At 38.8% G+C, this 18,643-nt stretch overlaps 1 protein-coding gene across 9 annotated transcripts in view; it reads right to left on the bottom strand.

Moving 5' to 3' along the window:
* Positions 1-18,643, bottom strand: part of NBAS (NBAS subunit of NRZ tethering complex) — a 339,915-nt gene that overhangs the window by 137,347 nt on the left and 183,925 nt on the right. For all 9 annotated transcript variants that reach the window (XR_004521674.2, XR_012325807.1, XM_033837994.2 and 6 more), the window contains 3 exons: positions 9,446-9,613; positions 6,472-6,585; positions 6,031-6,154 (listed from right to left, as the gene is read on the bottom strand). Coding sequence is in view for 7 of the 9 variants with exons in the window: in XM_033837994.2 (XP_033693885.1) it covers positions 6,031-6,154; positions 6,472-6,585; positions 9,446-9,613 (406 nt within the window). In the remaining 2 variants the exon portion in view is untranslated. The remainder of the gene's footprint in view (positions 1-6,030; positions 6,155-6,471; positions 6,586-9,445; positions 9,614-18,643) is intronic.

Raw genomic sequence — 18,643 nt, 5'->3', positions numbered from 1 at the left:
CTAGATAAAGCACAAAAGGCAAGTATTGGAAGGCACTGGAGAGGCACTGAAAGCAGACAGAGACTGGAGGGTAGATGCCATTTGGAAACATGACATGGCACCGGTGATTTCCCATTTTTACAGCTTCTATCCTGAGGGCAAGCTCCTGTCTGTTCCTTGCCAGGCAGGTAAAATTCGGATAGAGAACCTGAAGTCTTAAAGAACCAGAGCCCAGAAAAACCACAACCGCTGACAAGTAAGAGAGGTCTGATAGTTTCTTATAAAACTAAACAAATCCATAATCTTTGGCCCAGCAAGTCTACCCTTAGATAGTTATCCCAGAGAAGTAAAAACACAGGTCCACAAAAACACTGTACAAGAGTTCACAGCAGCTTTTTCATAATAACCATCAACTGGAAAAAGCCTTCATGTCCCTTAACAGAAGAATGGGTAAACTGTGGTATATTCATACAATGGAATACTTCTCAGTCATTAAAAAACAAAAAAAAAGGGCTTCCTTGGTGGCGCAGTGGTTAAGAATCCTCCTGCCAATGCAGTGGACACAGGTTCGAGCCCTGGTCCGGGAAGATCCCACATGCCGCGGAGCAACTAAGCCCGTGCACCACAACTACTGAGCCTGTGCTCTGGAGCCCACGAGCCACAACTACTGAGCCCATGAGCCACAACTACTGAAGCCCACGCACCTAGAGCCTGTGCTCCACAACAAGAGAAGTCACCGCAATGAGAAGCCCACGCACCGCAACGAAGAGTAGCCCCTGCTCGCCGCAACTAGAGAAAGCCCCCACGCAGCAACGAAGACCCAACACAGCCAAAAATAAATAAATAAAATAAATAAATTAAAAAAAAAAACAGCTTTGTAAAAACAAAAAAAGAGAAGAAAGAAAATGAAAACCTACTGATAGATGCAGATAAACCTCAAGTTTTACACAAAAGAACACATCCTGTATGATTCCACTGAATGAATTCTAGAACAGTCAAAACTGATCTACAGCGGGGAAAATGCAAACATTTGTCACCTGACTGAGAGTGTGGGGTGGGTGTTTTCAGGAAAGAGGCATCAACTTTCTGGGGTGATAGAAATGTTCCGTATCTTGAGAGGAGTCAGGGTTACACAGGTGCTGCACTTGTCAAAACTCACCAACCTTACGTCTACACTTAAGATTTTTGTATTTCATTGTTTGTAGATGTTATCTCACAAAAAAGTAAGAAATGCTGACTCTAGTTAAAGATATGCACAGCGCGGTGTCAAGGGGTGAAGTGTAATGATGCCGACAACTTTGAAACATGTCAGCAAAGCAGCTGGATTTGGTGGATGGACTAGAGCAAGTATAGCAAAATGTTCGCTGTAGAATCTAGGTGGAGAAGTATACGGGAGTTCGCTGTAGAATTTTCTCCACTTTTCTGTGCATTTGAAAATTCCCTTAATAAAATATTTGGGGCAGAAAAGAGAAAAAACTCCTCTCTGAAAACAGTGCCAAATGCTCAAGCTCCCCGTCAGTTATTTTTTTTCCCAAATGGGGTTTCCTGAAAGATCCTTGTAGACAAGTGTACGCACGCCTCAGCTCCAGCACTAAGGCAGCTGAGGTTCCGGCCACACAAAGCCCATGACCTCCCCACTGCTCCAAGACTAGAAAGACCACAATCACTGGCATCGGGGACACCACAGTCCCCTACGTCCCCAGGTTGAAAGGGAGGGGATCATATCTCTTCCCTAATCCTTAACACAACTGTTGAAGTCATCTTGTGACATCTTTCTCCTCCACAGCCAGATCACAGCTCATCAATCCCTACAACCCAGAACCCCTCCTGACTAATAACCGAATTGTTGAAGGAAACTGATGGTGGAGGGACCAGGGGGGAAGGGAGTGGGGAGAGACACGATGACTGCCCACACTTCACACCACCCGAACTTTCCCAGCAGCCCTCACTGAGGCTCAATTATTCTTGCAAAGTGGAAATCAAGCCCCCACGTACGGGAAGCTTCTCAGAGTCTGAATCTGTGAGCCATCTGATGCGACACAGGACAAAATGATCAATGAGCCTCTGAAGTAGACCAGATCCCACGGGGTTTCACTGGAACCCACCAGATGTCAGGCTGGCCACAGACTGGGTCACAGTGATTTTACATTGCCATTTAAGTTTTTTTTTTCTTTTCCCCAAAAAAGGCCTGCCCTACATTTAGCAGTGTGTATGAATTTAATTTGCAGTGCTTATTCTCTAACCTTGAATACAATGCATTTTCTAAACAAGTTATACAGCCAAAATCAGATGAAAGCTACGTCTTAAGCCTCCAAGCACTAATTCTCTGCAAAGGAAGTGCCTCTGGAAAGCACTCTATGATAAATTTAATTCCAGAACTAAATTCACAGAGGAAGGCTGCCCATATTATTGATTTGGAAATCATTAGCCATTAAATCATTCATTTAGCTAAATAAATAATGATCAGTTTTCTTCAGCTAGTCTCCATAAAAACCTTTTCATCAACTTTATTAAAAAATCCTGACAACTCAGCTCATGTTGGGAAGTTTAATTTGTACCGTGACCTACTTCTGAACCAAAGTCAGGAGTCCCATTTTTACGATTTTTAATTTGGGTCATTTAACCTATATCATTCATCAGATCTGCTGACTTTCTGACAAATATTTGATATTATAAAATAGCCAGAGATATCTGTCTCAAATATATTAGCATTATCAAGAGAAATCAAACATGTTGATCATTTTGTAATATACAGGAGTATCAAATCACTATGCTGTATACCGGGAACTGACAGTGTTGTAGGTCAATTATACTTCAAAAACAAGCAAACTCATTGAAAAAGAGATCAGATTTGTGGTTACCAGAGGCGGTGGGTAGCGGGACAGAGAATTAGATGAAACTAGTTAAAAAGCAGTACAAACTTCCCCTTATACATAAGTACTAGGAATGCAATGTACAACGTGATTAATATAATCAACACTGCTGTATATTACATAGGAAAGTTATTAAGAGGGTAAATCCTAAGAGTTCTCATCACAAGGAAAAATTTTTTTTTATTTTTCCTTTATTTCCTATCTATATGAGATGATGAGTGTTCACTAAACTTATTTTGATAATCATTTCATGACGTATGTAAGTCAGATCATTACACTGTACACCTTAAATTCATACAGTGCTATATATGTCAATTATATTTCAATAAAATTGGAAGTGAATAAAAAGAGATACACCACACATGTCAGGTTCATTCAACTCAGAATGCCATTTAACAGATGCAACAAAAGGCATGCAGGGAAGGGTATGGCCATAGTCTGTTGACTGACTTATTATAAATTTCAAGGGTTAGGAATAAATATCTAAATGTACTTTTTAAAAAAATGAAACATCTAGTATTCTAATGTATCAGACCTATAAGATCACATTTTATTTGTACCTACTTTATAATAAAGTTGCCTGTTTATCTGCAAAAAAAGGAGATATCAAATGTGAGAGTTTATGAAAATGCTTCATAATTTCATAAACCCAAATGTAAATTAAAGGGATGATTTATATTAAAATCACCTCTATATTTAAAAAGTTCCACTCTTAATATACACAGTAGGTACTCTGAAATGTTTTTCCTATTCAACAATATTAGAAAAAAAATTTTTTTTTAAATATTTTAATGAACTTGGGTTCTTTCCCATGATGGGATATTAAAATCTGTCAAAAAGGACAATTTGAAGAAACACTGGGGCAGAAAGAAAATCCCTAAAATCCCACTAAAATCTCACAGACACTACAGTACTAAGAATAGAACACACATCTCTGGGCACTTGGATTCAGATTCACCAAAAGCATAGTCTCAATTCCTGTCCCAATAACTGTCATGCACGTACTGTACCTAGTCTCATCATTGTGAAGAGACACTGATTTTGCACCTATCATATAGAAAACCCTGGTAAAAGTGTTAGAAATAGATATAGCACTCAGGATACGACCCTTAAGCTGAAAAGACCAGACACAGACATAAAAGATACAGGTGGCTTTCTCCAGGCTGCCAGGAAGCAGGTGTGTCAGAGTTTGAAGAACAGACATATGACGGTTGGAAAGAATCTGTTATCTTTCGTGAAACATCCAAAGGGTCTTAACCATGGTTTCACAACTGAATCGCCTGAGGAACTGTAAAAGATATCTGATGTGTTTGGACCCCACTTCAGGGATTCTGAAATAAACGGTCTACATTGGATCCCAGGCTTCAGTATTTCTTAAAAATACCCTAAGTGATTCGAATGTGCAACCAGCATGGACAGCTATGGCAGCAGGCCTTGAAAACAAGGTGAAATCATAATTGGATGGACTGAAGTACGAGATGGCCAATGGCAAGGAAGTCAGTGCAGGGCAGGACTAGCCTTTAGGAAAAGGTGCGCAGACGGGGCCCCATCATCACCACTAAAGAGCAACAATCCAGAGGTGGGACATACAGGCCGTTATGCCCACTGTACAGATAAGGAAACTGAATAATATTCTTCTGCTTGAAACCCCCATAGCATTCAGTAGCAGGTTCATTTAAAATGTTTAACTCAGCACCCGCGTTCCTTCCAGCCAACTGCTGCCTCATTTCTTCACTGGTTGCCCACACTGTCTCTCCCCTCCGGGTATTAGAGTAACACACAAATCCCTGAAAAATCATGATGCCTATCTTCTTTGCTTCTGTGCATCTTCTTCCCTCTACCTAAAATATCCCCCTTCTGCCTCTCCTAACACATCTCCCTCTCAAATTCCCCCCTTTTTCATGTACTATACTCTTATTCATCCTTCAAAACTCAGGTCAAATACCACCTGCTCCAGGAAGCCTCTTCACACGCCCTCTTCACTCAGCGGTCATATGTCTGTCATCCCAATGCCTCTTGTGTTTGCCTGTCTTAGCGCTTACACATAAATTTGTCTCCTCACTTGACTGCAAGCCCACTGAAGATAAAAATAGTGTCTTCGGGCTTCCCTGGTGGCGCGGTGGTTGAGAGTCCGCCTGCCGATGCAGGGGACACGGGTTCGTGCCCCGGTCCGGGAAGATCCCACATGCCACGAAGATGCTGGGCCCGTGAGCCATGGCCGCTGAGCCTGAGCTCCGCAACGGGAGAGGCCACAACAGTGAGAGGCCCGCATACCGCAAAATAAATAAATAAATAAATGAAATTAAAAAATAAAAATAAGTTATAGCATCAGGTTTCTGGGAACATGGCAGTTCTATTCCCCACACACATTTCCCCAAGTTTTATTCCACACAGCAATGTGCTCCATTAAGAGACAGCATCATCCAGGCTCACTGGCAGTTAGATGTAGCCAGCAATAGGTAAGTGGAAGTCCTGGACAGGACTGCCAAGAAAACTGTTTTTCCCACCCCGCTTTCCTCCTTACTGATGCCTGGAATATAGACAAGATAGCTCGAGCCCCAGTAGCCTTTAAATCCTGAGGTACCCACTAAGGATGGTAGAGCAGAGAGAGAGGGAAAATTGAAAAAAAAACAAAAAAAGTCAAGACAATCACCCTGGAACCTTGAAAAGAAGGAGGCTAAAGAGGAAAAAAGTACAGATGGCAAGTTGTCTTTGGTAAACTTGCATACATTTCATTCTTTTCAAAAAATTTCACATGGAAAGATATGTCACCATGCAGAAAAGTCTTAAGACGAAATATACAACTACATTCCATGCAACAAGCACTTAAACATTCTTAACTAATCGATAAAAGCAGGAAAAAAGGAAATATTTATTGAGCACTTTATATCATTCACTATAAGAATCACTTTACATAATTAGCAACCTTAAGATAGGAATTATATCTTATTTACCTTTTAAACCCTCAATTGGTAAGTATCCAGAAAAGAGTAGATACTCCATAAATGATTTAAATCAATGAATAAACAGATGTATAAATGATGGTGTCAAGTTAAGCCATTCAAAATTACTGAAAACGTTATTGTTTTTCCCAACTCTCATTCATTTATACAGTCTCATCTACTATTCTCCTAATATAAGTTACACACTGTTGGGGAACTAGAACCTTCTTTCATACCTTCCGTTGTTGGAAATACTTCTTCTCCTTCAGTTTTAGTCTCTGCCAGTTTCCCAGTTCTCAGCAATACTTCTGCAAAGCTTTCTACCGGGACATGCTGATAGGTGCCATAGGTCACTTCAGACTAGACAAAAGAAGCAGTTACACCATTTGGTAGGGTGTCTTTTTCTCTATAAAGATATTCTTAGAAAACATAATGACAGGAATTTTATCTTCTGGTAACTTGAATTACTGAAGCACGTTATTTTATGTAAAATTATAAATAGATTTTAGTCTCATAACATGTTGTATATGAAACAAATCACATAAAACCAATGAACAACATGAGTAAGAACAAAGCAAAAGAAGTACATTTTAGGAAAATTGTAAGTTTTGTTCATTGTAAAATGCCCACAACACCATGACAGCTAAATCCGTGTTCTTAGGCACACTGTACCTTACCTCTACAACAAAGGGATTGGAGATGACAGATTCGTAAAAAGGATGACAGCCTTGTTTTTCTAGGCCTTCATTGGCTCTGGTTCCAATTCGATAAGCACCACCAAATTCTTGTCCCTAAACAGAACAAAGTGAAGAACACTGGATAAAAAGAAAGAGACCTGGGAGGGGAGGTGGAGGAGGAAAGGAAGGAAGACAGAACAAACAGATTTCAGGAGAAACGCATCAATGTGCATGTGTGATCCAAAGAGAGAGTGTCAGAGTGACACCGATATCCAGCGGAGAATGTGAGAATAATCACCATATTCTAAGCGCAGCACTTCAACCTTACCCTGAAGGGCCTTTTGATTTTCCTGGTCACTTTGATATCACTGAATCAGAAACATCGAAGCAATCGGTGTTACACACATGGCCAACATTCTATACAACAGTCAGAATAACCTTTCCAGAACATCATTCTGTGCATACTGTTCCCTTGCTCCCAAATCCTTCAGTAGCTCTGAATAACGCAGTCAACAGTATTCAATCTCAACTGCAGAGAATAACATTCAAACTTATTAAATGTTAATTAGCTTTAAAGACTAACTCTCCACACCAACTAAACCATCTACTTTATGCATCCTACCGGCCACTATGCCTTTCTTCCATTATGAGGGTAATGGTCCATGCTGACTGCCCACCTCTCCTTCCAGGCCCACCTCAGACCGCACCTGCTGAAACCGCACCAGATGGAGACAAGGTACGACTGGGCCCCCTGCATCACTCCCACCTCGTCCACAACTACAACCCACACAGATGCCTTCATAAGACTGGTCATCAGTATTCCTCATTAGCAGTATTATAGTATCCCTACCATGGTTAACTGTCTTTATGTTTTGCTCTCCTCAAATAGATTGTAAAGAGCCCCTTATTGGAAAGCCAAGTAGAAGATATTCACCCATTCCTCCAAAGTTTATTAAGCACTTACTTTAGGCCAAGCATAGCCTCCGGAAACAACCAAGGTCCTGCTGCAAATGATGTTAGAAGTTACAACTGACACTTACTAGAAACTATACATTAGGCACAGTATCCAACACCTCATCTGAGACATAGACCCTCAAAACACCCCAACAGGTGAGACAGAAAAGTAACCCTAACCATAATCCAGTGTGATACATGAAACGAAGAAAGATGCACAGACTTAACCCAAAGTCAAGCCCACTGCATGTCAGTAAGTGGTTTCTTCTGGGCGATCATCCTTAGTTCTCTTTCCTGCATATCCCACATTCAGACCATCATCAGGTCCACAAAATACATCCCTCAACCAAACACTTCCCACTTCCTTCATGGCTACCCTAATCCAAACCACCAACATCTCTCACCTGGAGTCCTGGAAGAGAGATCCATCTTTTTGCTTCACTCCTGACTCACTACTGATGGCTCTCTACACAGAAGTTAAATAGACTTATGAAAAGTAAAGTTGGATCACACAACAGCATTGTCTGAATTTTCCAACAGCTCTCCGTGCTGCTGAGAATAAAACGTGTAGTCCTTATCGCAGTCTATGGAAGGCTTTGCATGGTGGGCCTCTTCACCACCTCTCTGATCTCATCTCCTACCATTCTCCCCACTCATCACTCTGCTCCCCCTTACTTTGGCCTCCTTTCTGTCTGCAAAGATGTCAAGCACATTCCTGCAAAACGTACTTGCCCTACTTGGCTCAATCAGCTTTCTGCTCAGAGTGATTCCTCTTCTGAGAAACTAACTTCCCTAATCAGAACTTCATTCCCCCGGGTATCACTCACTATTCCCTTACCTTGCTTAATGTTATCTTCATAGTACTTATTACCACCTGCCATTTCATTATTATACAAATATTGCTATCGGTTGGTTTCTTTGTCTCCTCCACTGGGATACAGGTTACACAAGGGAAGGGAATTAGACTGAAGGATTTCCCCACTCTTTTCCCAGTGATGAGCACATTATCTGACACATGGAAAATGCCTGTATTTGCAGAATTAATTAATAAATAAGATACTCAAATGTTCAGGGTGCATTTATAAAAAGGCACGTTTCTTTTTCCTCTTAGTTTTCCAGTGAGAGATTAAAGGATGGATGGCAGTGTGAGAATGCAGAGAAGACAGCAGGGACACAGTGGGTTAAGATGTCACAGAAAACAAACTCAGTTGTTCTACTGCTTGTCTTGACCTCTACTTGCAGAATACGTGAAAGAATCGGTTAAACCATTCTCTTTACCTGAAGGCCCTACTAAAGACTGAATGTTTGTGCCCCCCGCCCCAAATTCATATGTTGAAATCCTAACCCCAGTGTAATAGTATTAAGAGGTGGGGCCTTTGGTAGGCGATTCGGTCACGATGGCAGAACCCTTGGGAATGAGATTAGTGCCCTTATAAAAGAGACTCCAGAGAAGTCCCTCACCCCTTTTGCCGTGTGAGGACACAGCAAATAGATGGCGGTCTATGAACCAGGAAGCAGGCCTGCATCAAATACTAAATCTGCCAGCGCCTTGATCTTGGACTCCCCAGTTTCCAGAACTGTGAGAAATAACTGTCTGCTGCTTAAACCACCCAGTCTATGATATTTTTGTTACAGCAACTCGAGAGAACTAAGACAGCCCCCAGGCTGGCTCCTAGCACTTCTCTTCCACTACTGGCCTATAGAAAAATAGCAAAAGAGAGAGAGCCTTGATAAACATCATTTTCCTTTTCATCCCAGTAAACTTCAATTCTGACATATAAACCAAGCCGTACTTAAATCCGTATTGCTGTCTTTTGCAAATATTGTATGGTAGTATATTACATTCCATAAAATCAATTACTCATTCCCTATCTGATGCGAGGCCTAGATTTCTTAAGAGATTATTTTAATAATCCAAAGAAAATAAAGCTGTAACAACAGTGAAACCAACTGAAGAGCATGCTAATGAACTGATATAAACCACACCAATTGAATTAAAAAATCAAGATGCATTGCTTACTTGAAGGGGTCGAAGGTAAGTCAATGACTTCTTCCACCACTGCCCATCGCTGACGGCCTGCAGCACAGCCCTGGTGGTGGTCGTGGTGTTGGAAAGGACTTTCATGGTGGTAGCAGTGGTCCAATGGAACAGGTCAGCTGAGTTGCTGCCTGGGACACTTACTTCATCCTATGTTAAAAAAAAAAGAAAACGGCAAGAGCAAAAACGTGGGAAGTCACAAGAACAGAGCAGAGAGTGATAATGTGACTACTTAAAATTATCAGACATGAGGACAAATAGATCTACAAATCCATCTTTGCCAGTAACGAAAAAACGTGAAACAAAAGCACTATTAGCACATTGTACCTCCTCGAATCATTTACAAAAGAAAGTTCAGTAAACGAAAATACATCTTAGTGCATTAGTCAAAGAAATATTTATAAGGCAAAGAATGGGTTCATCATTTTTTTACCAATATAATACCCTCCAATGAGATACTCATGCTTGTTTCTTTGACAAGACATGTTAAAGTATTTATTATTTAGATTAATTAAGAAATATTCATTTGAACAATGCTACCGTGACCCAGACAAACTTAGAAGATTCAGATGATCCACCCTTAAATGTGGAAAGGTATTTTGTCTATCACGTAAACAAGTGGATCATTATTAGTATTTAAAAGGTTTATAATGTGGAACCTCCTGCCAATCTTGAAGCAATCAGCTAGAATTCGAACTCTCCATTTACTAACCCAAGAGATTCCATGTGGAGAAAAATGTCAACACATTAACATCTGTTTAAACAGAAATGACAGCAACTACATCTGCTTTTGATCAAAGAAAGATAAATTTGTTCTACAAAAGCCAAGTTTTTGGTTTAGTATCTGTCTATTCCTACTTATTTTTTCTGTCGTATCCCAGTTAAAGGAAAGAAAAATTAAGGTCTAGTCTTGCAATTTAAATAGCTTTCTTGTCAATAATAGAAGAATAGTTTAATTTGGCTATTTAGGTTTATATCACATCATTCATTAATATGTTATTTAAGTAATAAAAAATGATAAATCATGTAATCACTCAATAATTACCAAGACATCATCACACAAACACTTAGGACAAATTCACCATTTTAGACCAACCTGACAGTTGCTATATCTGGTTGGTAGAATTACGGCCCCCCAAAAATGTCTATATCCTAATCCCTGGAACCTGCAAGTATATTACATTACATGGCAAAGGGCCTCTGCAGATATGATTAAGAACACAGACCTTGAGGTGAAGAGATAATCTTGAATTATCTGAGTGGAACTAACCTAATCACGTGAGCCTTTAAGGCAGAGAACCTTTCCCAGCTAGGGTCACAGAGATGCCATGGGGGGAAGAGGCAGGAGAGATGTGAAGCATGAGGGGATTCAACCCGTCATTGCTGGCGTTGAAGATGGAGCGAGGGGGCCATAAGCTAAAGAATGCAAGAAGCATCTAGAAGCTGAGAAGAAACTTCAGGTAACAGACAGCAAGGCAATGAGGACCTCAGTCTTACAAACACAAGGAATGAAATTCTGTCAACAACATGAATGAGCATGGAAACAAATTCTCCTCTAGAGCCTCCAGAAAACAACACGGCCCTGCCGGCACCTTGATTTTGGCTGAGACTCTAAGCAGAAACCCACCCAAGCCTGCCCGCTTTCTGTCCTACGGAAATGATAAGGAATCAATGTGCATTGTTTTACAGCTGCTAAATTATAGTAATATATTATAGCAGCAAAAGCAAATGACTACATCATGTTAGGATCCTTAATAATTTCTAGAAAAGCATTTGAATTTTATTCTTACTGCTAATGTATTTAAGCTGTATTAACCAATACTTACAGTTTACCTACTTTGCTGTTGGTTAAGTTTTCTCAAAAGATTTTCTAATTTTTTAACATGAAAAAGAATTGTGTCCCAGCACTAGAAGAAATGATAGTTATGTGATGCAACAGAGGTGTCAGCTAATGCTACAATGGCAACTATACTGCAATATTAATATATCAAATCAATGTATTACACACCTTAAGCTTACACAATAATGTATGTCGAGTGTATCTCAATTAAAAAAATTTTTTTAAACCTCTGTTTCCCATGACCACTTTTGGTGACACAGCAGGCTATAAAACAATTATTCCATTTCATAAAATAAACCTAAAATTTACTCTGTTCATATGGATTGGCTAACTCAAGACAGAAAGTTTTAAACATGGAAACTGAAAAGTTTGTTTCAGAAGATAAATGAAATTCCAATGCACAGAAATGTACATGATAAAAGGATTTTCTGTGAGAGATTCCTCCCTTATAAGAATTATAAAAGAGAAAGTAAAATAAAAGGCTCATTTAGACTGCAGAAGAAGCACTTAATTTGGGGGCAGTCTACCAAGATTATAGTGTAACCAGAGGCATTAATGAGGAAAGCAGTTTTCTTTCAACTCCATGTAACAGGGAAAGCAAAAAGAGGTTAGGCAAAATCTACTCCTGAAATGATTCCTACTGGCAGTTTTTATATTCATAGTTGCACACTGCTAATTAATTTACAGTGTATAACAGCAGAAACAGATCAATCCCCCAAACCAAGTCAACAACTCCCAGCATAAAATTTAACATGAAATCTCATTAATGTCAAGTGTTACACAGCTCAAAGGTTAACCTCCTAAGCACTAATAATATTTTTCAAGTCCTACAATAGACAACATAACCAAACAGGTTCACAAGAACAAGGACAGTTCCATACATCAAGCGTGGCTTACAGAAACAATTCTCGTTGATCAATTACTATAGTAATCTATTTAGGAGCTGCTCTCTCTGGTATCTGGTAATTTGAGGGTTAATTTCTGGGAAACCTGTTTGCCAACTGAGAACTGAGCTGGTGGTACCCATAACCTAGGTAAGGATCCCAAATAGAGTTCAGACTCAGCTCAGCCCCTACCCTCTCTACTCCAACATATCTGCAAATAATCCAAAGTACTTCCCTGCACCTAACATTTACTTACAGCAAATTTCACCCTGAATTCGAAATATTAAGAATGCAACCCTTATTACTGGTGATACTACTTCTGGAACTATTTATGAGAAGAAGCAGTAGAAAAATACCCCGTGTTGTAAATCACTCTAAAGTCTGACTCTGCTTCAGTTCATCTGCTAATTAACAGGCCAGGCTACAATTTAGACGTTCTCATCTTTGGGAGTCATAGCCCCCTATACATTTCTAATGAAAGCTATAACTGCTTTCCCCAGAAAACTGAATGCACATGCATGTGTACATACATGAACACACAAAGCCACAAACAGACATATACTAACACAACAAATTTGACACACTATTTCAGGGGCTTTAGGGACTGAATCCTTTTTGAATCTTCTAGCATTCTTGGATCCAGATGAAGAGAACTGTAGTTAGGAAAAACAGAGGTATATGGAGTATATTTTTATTTTCTTTTTCCATGCCCAATTTTTTAATCAGCACTTACACAAAGTTATGGAGGACAGACCACAAGAAACAGGAAACTGTCTCTCTCAGGAGCCCATTTCTCCCATTTTATCCCAGGGCAATACTAGCATGAATATGCAAAGATGTGTACATAAAATGCTCAGTGCAGTTCAGTCCAAAATAAAGGAAAACTGGGCACAATCCAAAAGTTGAAAAGCAAAGGAAAAGATAAATAAATTATGGTACATACATATCCAGTGACCACTGTTACACCATGACATAAATGGTCTATATGCAATGACAAGGGCAGATGTCCGTGACACATATCATTATATGAAAAAAAGCAAGCTTCAAAATAATATATGCAGTACAAATCCATTTTAGTTTAAAAAATAAAATAATAGTCCTCCAGGAGACAGAGGAGAGCTATATAGAAAATCTGTCTATGCTCAGAAAGAGTCTGGAAAGATATATATAAACTTTAAAATGTTTACCTCTGAGCAGTGGGATACATAGAACGGGGAGAGAGAAAGAACTGAGAGAGAAGAAAGAGAGCTTACATATCAATGTATTATTGTTTATTTTTATATTTCAAAAAAATCAGAAAGACCAAAGTTACCACAAATATACATGTACATCTTATCAAAAATTAACAAATGTCAGTATTTTTTCATAAGTGTTTCACATATCTTTTTTTTTCTACTTTCAAGAAATAAAGTATGCCAGATTATACTGATTATCTGAACTCCTATATTATCTGAATTCCTAACAATCCCTATAAGCGGGTTGTTAAAATAGAAGCCTGTACTATATTTGTAATTAAAGAAAACATTACACATTCCAGTCAAGATGGAGTCATGAATTATGCTGAAATATGTTCACCATGCTCCAAAATACTGAGAATAATAGAAAGAAGAGGCAAAAGACACTCAACTTTATAGAGTTCAACACTTGGGGCCTCAAAATTCAGATGCTGGCAATGGCCGCCAGGCCCTCCTCCTCAGAGAAGAACTGGGAATTAAAAGGATTCCCTGTAAGACGGAGAACTTCATCCTGGCTCACTGCCTGGGGTTATGCATTTATGTTTATTTCATGAAGCTGTGGGCCGATGGAGGCAGAGAACTTGAATCAGAGCCCAAAAGAACTGGGCAAAACCATCACTGGCTCCACGTCTGTATTTCTCACATCCTCACTAGTACAGCGGGAGGGAGTCCCAAGTGAAAAGCTACTCTAGGATGTGGTTCTGGACTGAAGCACCAAGGGATTAGATAAGAGGAAACCACAGAATCCTTAAGGAGGGTCTAGGGAAATAAAGATTAAACTGAATGAGGACTTCCCTGGCGGTCCAGTGGTTAAGACTCATTGATTCCACTGCAGGGGGACACGGGTTCAATCTCTGGTGAGGGAACTAAGATCTCACATGCCGCGCTGCATGGCCAAAAAAAATTAAACTGAATGGTAGGGCTCAAAACAAGCTTGCAAACCAAAATTTCAAAACATCTGGAAAAATGAAAATTACTAAGGCAATAATTTTAACAAAAATCCACTTCAGATGAAATCATTTTAAACTTCATAATATTAATGTGTACCTTTTGCAATATAAGATTGAAAATCCTTTAAGAAAGAACAAGATGTCACATAAAAGAAAAAACAAATATGATGCGATCAAGTCCATTTTTGTTTATGATATGAGGTAAAGTTCTAACTCATCTTTCTGTATGTTGGATATTCCTCAAGCCTATACTTTGACCTCATACAAAAAATGGTTCATTATTACTTATTTATCAATAAATATAAAAGCTAAAACTATAAAACTCTTAGGAAAAAAGCACAGGAGTAAATCTTCACAACCTTAAGTTAGGCACAGATTTCTTAGATACAACACCAAAAGCACAAGCAATAAAAGAAAATGTTAATAAACTGGACTTCAGCAATATTAAAAGCTTTTGCACTTCAAAAGTCACTGTTAAGAAAGTCAGAAGTCACCGTTAAAGTAAAAAGTCAAACCACACACTGAGAGAAAAATATTTTCAAATCACACGTCCAACAGCTTGTATCCAAGAGTTTAAAAACAACAGCAAAAACTCTTACGACTTAGTAAGGAGATGACAAATAACACAGTTAAAAAATGGGGAATATATTTATAGCCATTTCACCAAAGAAGATATAGAAATGGCCAATAAGCACATGAAAATATGCTCATTATCATTAGTTATTTGGAAACACATACCAAAATGATAATGAGATACCACACACACCTACAAGAGTTGCTTTAAGCAAAAAGCCAGTCGAGAATGTTAGCAAGGATACGAAGAAACTGGAACCTTAATACTTCCTGGTGCAGCCACTTTGGAAAACAATTTGGCAATTTCTTCCAATATTTAACACATATACACCATACAATCCTTCAGTTCCACTCCCAGATACCTACATGAGAAATCAAAACATATTTCCATACAAAGACTTGTATACCGGTGTTCACAGCAGCATTATTCATGATAGCTAAAGAGTGCAAACAACTTAAACGTCCATCAACTGCTGAAGGGGAAAAGAAAGGGTTGTCCGTGGTACTGAAATACAACTGTCATTTGCTTGTTTTTATTTCAGTATTTCTAAATAATCCATTTATAAATTCAAAATAGCTGTATGCTTAGCCCATGCCTCAATTCTAAACATTAATTAGTCCACTTGTATAAATCTGTAGCCACTTAAGATGTTCATAACAAGAATTCCCACAGTGAAAATGATTTTTTAATGGGAACCTTGTATATTAACCATTTCCAACTCTAATTAGATTTATCTGGGGAAAACACTATTGGCTACGTGATATAACTAATATTAACTAAACAAAATGTTAATACACTCTAAGTGGTGGAATACTGTTACACCTAAAAAAAACATAATGACCAACATTAATAAGAAACTAGAAATCTTTGATTTGGTAGTTATTCACAAATTATGTACTTTGTTCTATTTAAAAGCAAATATCTTGTTCACCGGGACAACAGCCAATACCTTAGAACTTGTATGCTCCACTTGTACTAATGCAAATGCAACAGAACAGCACTTAACATCTTTTCTTTGCTTGAATACTTAAGTAAAAATCATTATTTTCACAACTGAGTAATGAAAGTCTTGGGCATTAAGCAGATTACATATACAGTCAGCTCTCATTTATGAGTTATAATTTAACGTGGTTATTACATCTACTGTTAATGTGTAACACACGGCATCTTACGGCTAAGCACTGCAGTTCAGTCTAATAATAGTAGCTATAATATTCTGAAATGTGCTTCATGAATCAAAGCCATCATGTGTTCACTGAGGGCTTGGATTAGCACTTCATGAGACCTAGATCTATTACAGCTTGTTGGAAGAGGAAAAAGGAAGACCGGAAAGCTTTTAAGGAGCTGAAAAAAAAAAAAAAAAAAAAAAAAGACCAAAACAGACAATCATTTTGGAAGAATTCCTTTTCCTCGCTAAATGGACCCTGTGGAGGACTGCTGGCGGTCTCCTACATTTACTGAAGAAATCTTAATGGAGCAGTATGTGCCCACTTTTGGTGACACAGCAGGCTCTACTCCAAAGAGGCTACCAACGGGCCGGGCTGACACTTTCTAATTCATCAGAGAAGCAGAAAATAGGAAACCCAAAAGCCACAAAAGGCTTTTCATGGATTCTATAAAGAAGGATGGGGATTCAGAATAAGCTTATGGAGCTGAACTCAGCAAAAAATGGTGCAATTCTCTACTAAACAGAGAAATGATACTGCCCCTTACAGTGGCCGAAATACAACAGGACCTCAATAGCAACCAGAGCACACACGTATGAGTTAAACTGGAAATCCCCTATATTTTTAGGCTAAAATCTACTTTCTAATTTATTTTTACCACACACTAATCTTTTTGCAGTGGGAGTTTCCAAATTAGCTTTACTAAACATTTACGAGGCAGTCACTCTGTGACAAGCAGTCCATGGAGAGAGCACAAAGGTAAATGACATGCTTCCAGTTGCCGCACAGACCAAACCGTACCACACACGTGCTGATACGATGATGCGAGATGCTTGGGGGATACGGGAGAGGGAACAATGGGGACTCAAGGAAAGCTTGATTAAGAAAACGACAGCTTAGATGGGATCAGGAGGGCAGGAAGATGACAAGAGCACAAGACAAGAAGGGCAGGACAGGCAAAGAGCCCTAGATAACACCAAAGCTGCGAGAGAGCCTACTCAGAGAACGGGGTAACTTCAGCGTGACTGGAACACAGCACGTGTTTGGAAGGCACGAAGAGAGAGGAGGCTGTGGAGACAGTGGGTGATACGGCTGAATAAGTGGGGAAGGATCAGGGGTTCAAAAGGTACAAAAATGGGGATAAAGATCTCATGAAAAGCAGGTCTTCCATTGGACCTTGAAAAATAGTAAAATTTGCCAACTCCCCAATATAAGAACTGTTTTGAATCTCATGGAGAAAACACCATAGAATTTAACGTGCTTTCATATCCAATAAGAGAAAACCGAACAGAAACTAATCAATACAACAAGTCAAAACACGCCAAAGGACAAAATACACCTATACCATTCCAGGTCCCTGGAAAATGCTATGACTTCCCTTCAAAGACAGTGTAACAACAGTAACCAAAAAAAGCATCTGCAGTGTTGACTGCAGAACACAATCCTCCTCTGAATATCTCACCTTCTAGAACTGTGATGTCCAATCTGGTACCCAGTAGCCTGTGTGGCTAGTAAAATTAACATAAATAAAATCAAACAAAATTTAAAATTTGATTCCTTAGTTGCACGACCTTTATTCCATGTACTCAATAGCTACATGTGACTAGTGGCTACCACACTGGACGGTGGAGATACAGAATATTTCCCTCACTGTAGAAAATTCTATTGGTCAGTGCTCTCCTGGAGTCATCACTACAGGAGGAATAGGAGAAAAACCCTTAAGGGCCAAAAATCACATTACAAACTTCTTTGACATCCTGAGATCACTTAGCACTGAACTGGGGATACACATGTGTATTCAATAAATGTTTGTCAAACTGAATTTTAGTATAAAAGAAAGAATTATGGAAATGAAGTAATTGTACATATTCCACTGTAGGCAAAGCTAACTACTCCTTAACTCTATTAATAAATTCCACAATTGAAGCTTTGTACCAGAGTCCTAAAAGTAACTACACAGTATACAACTACAGATGAGTTCAGCAAGATGAATACAGCCACTTTATAAAGAAGATGTGGTGTGTACACATACACACACACACACACACAATGGATACTACTCAGTCATAAAAAGGAATGGAATTCTGCCATTTGCAACAACATGGATGGACTTGGAGGGCATTATGCTAAATGAAATAAGTCAGAGAAGGACAAATACTGCATGATATCACTTACATGTGGAATCTAAAAAATACAACGAACTAATAAATATAAAAAAAGGAAACAGACTCACAGGTATAGAGAAAAAACTAGTGGTTATGAGTGAGGAGAGAGCAGAGGGAGGGGAATATAGAGGTAATGGATTAAGAGGTACTAACTATTAGGTATAAAATAAATAAGCTACAAAGATATACTGTATAGCACTGGGAGTATAGCCAATATTTAATAATAACTATAAATAGAGTATAACCTTTAAAAATTGTGAATCACTATTTTTTGCCTTATATTACATAATATTGTACATCAACTATATCTCAAAAAAATTTAAAAATTAAAAATAAAATCAATGTATGGAAATATAAGGCAAACAA

Source organism: Tursiops truncatus, chromosome 14, assembly GCF_011762595.2.
Source record: "Tursiops truncatus isolate mTurTru1 chromosome 14, mTurTru1.mat.Y, whole genome shotgun sequence".
Lineage (NCBI taxonomy): Eukaryota > Metazoa > Chordata > Mammalia > Artiodactyla > Delphinidae > Tursiops > Tursiops truncatus.
This window is presented reverse-complemented; position numbering and strand designations above follow the sequence as displayed.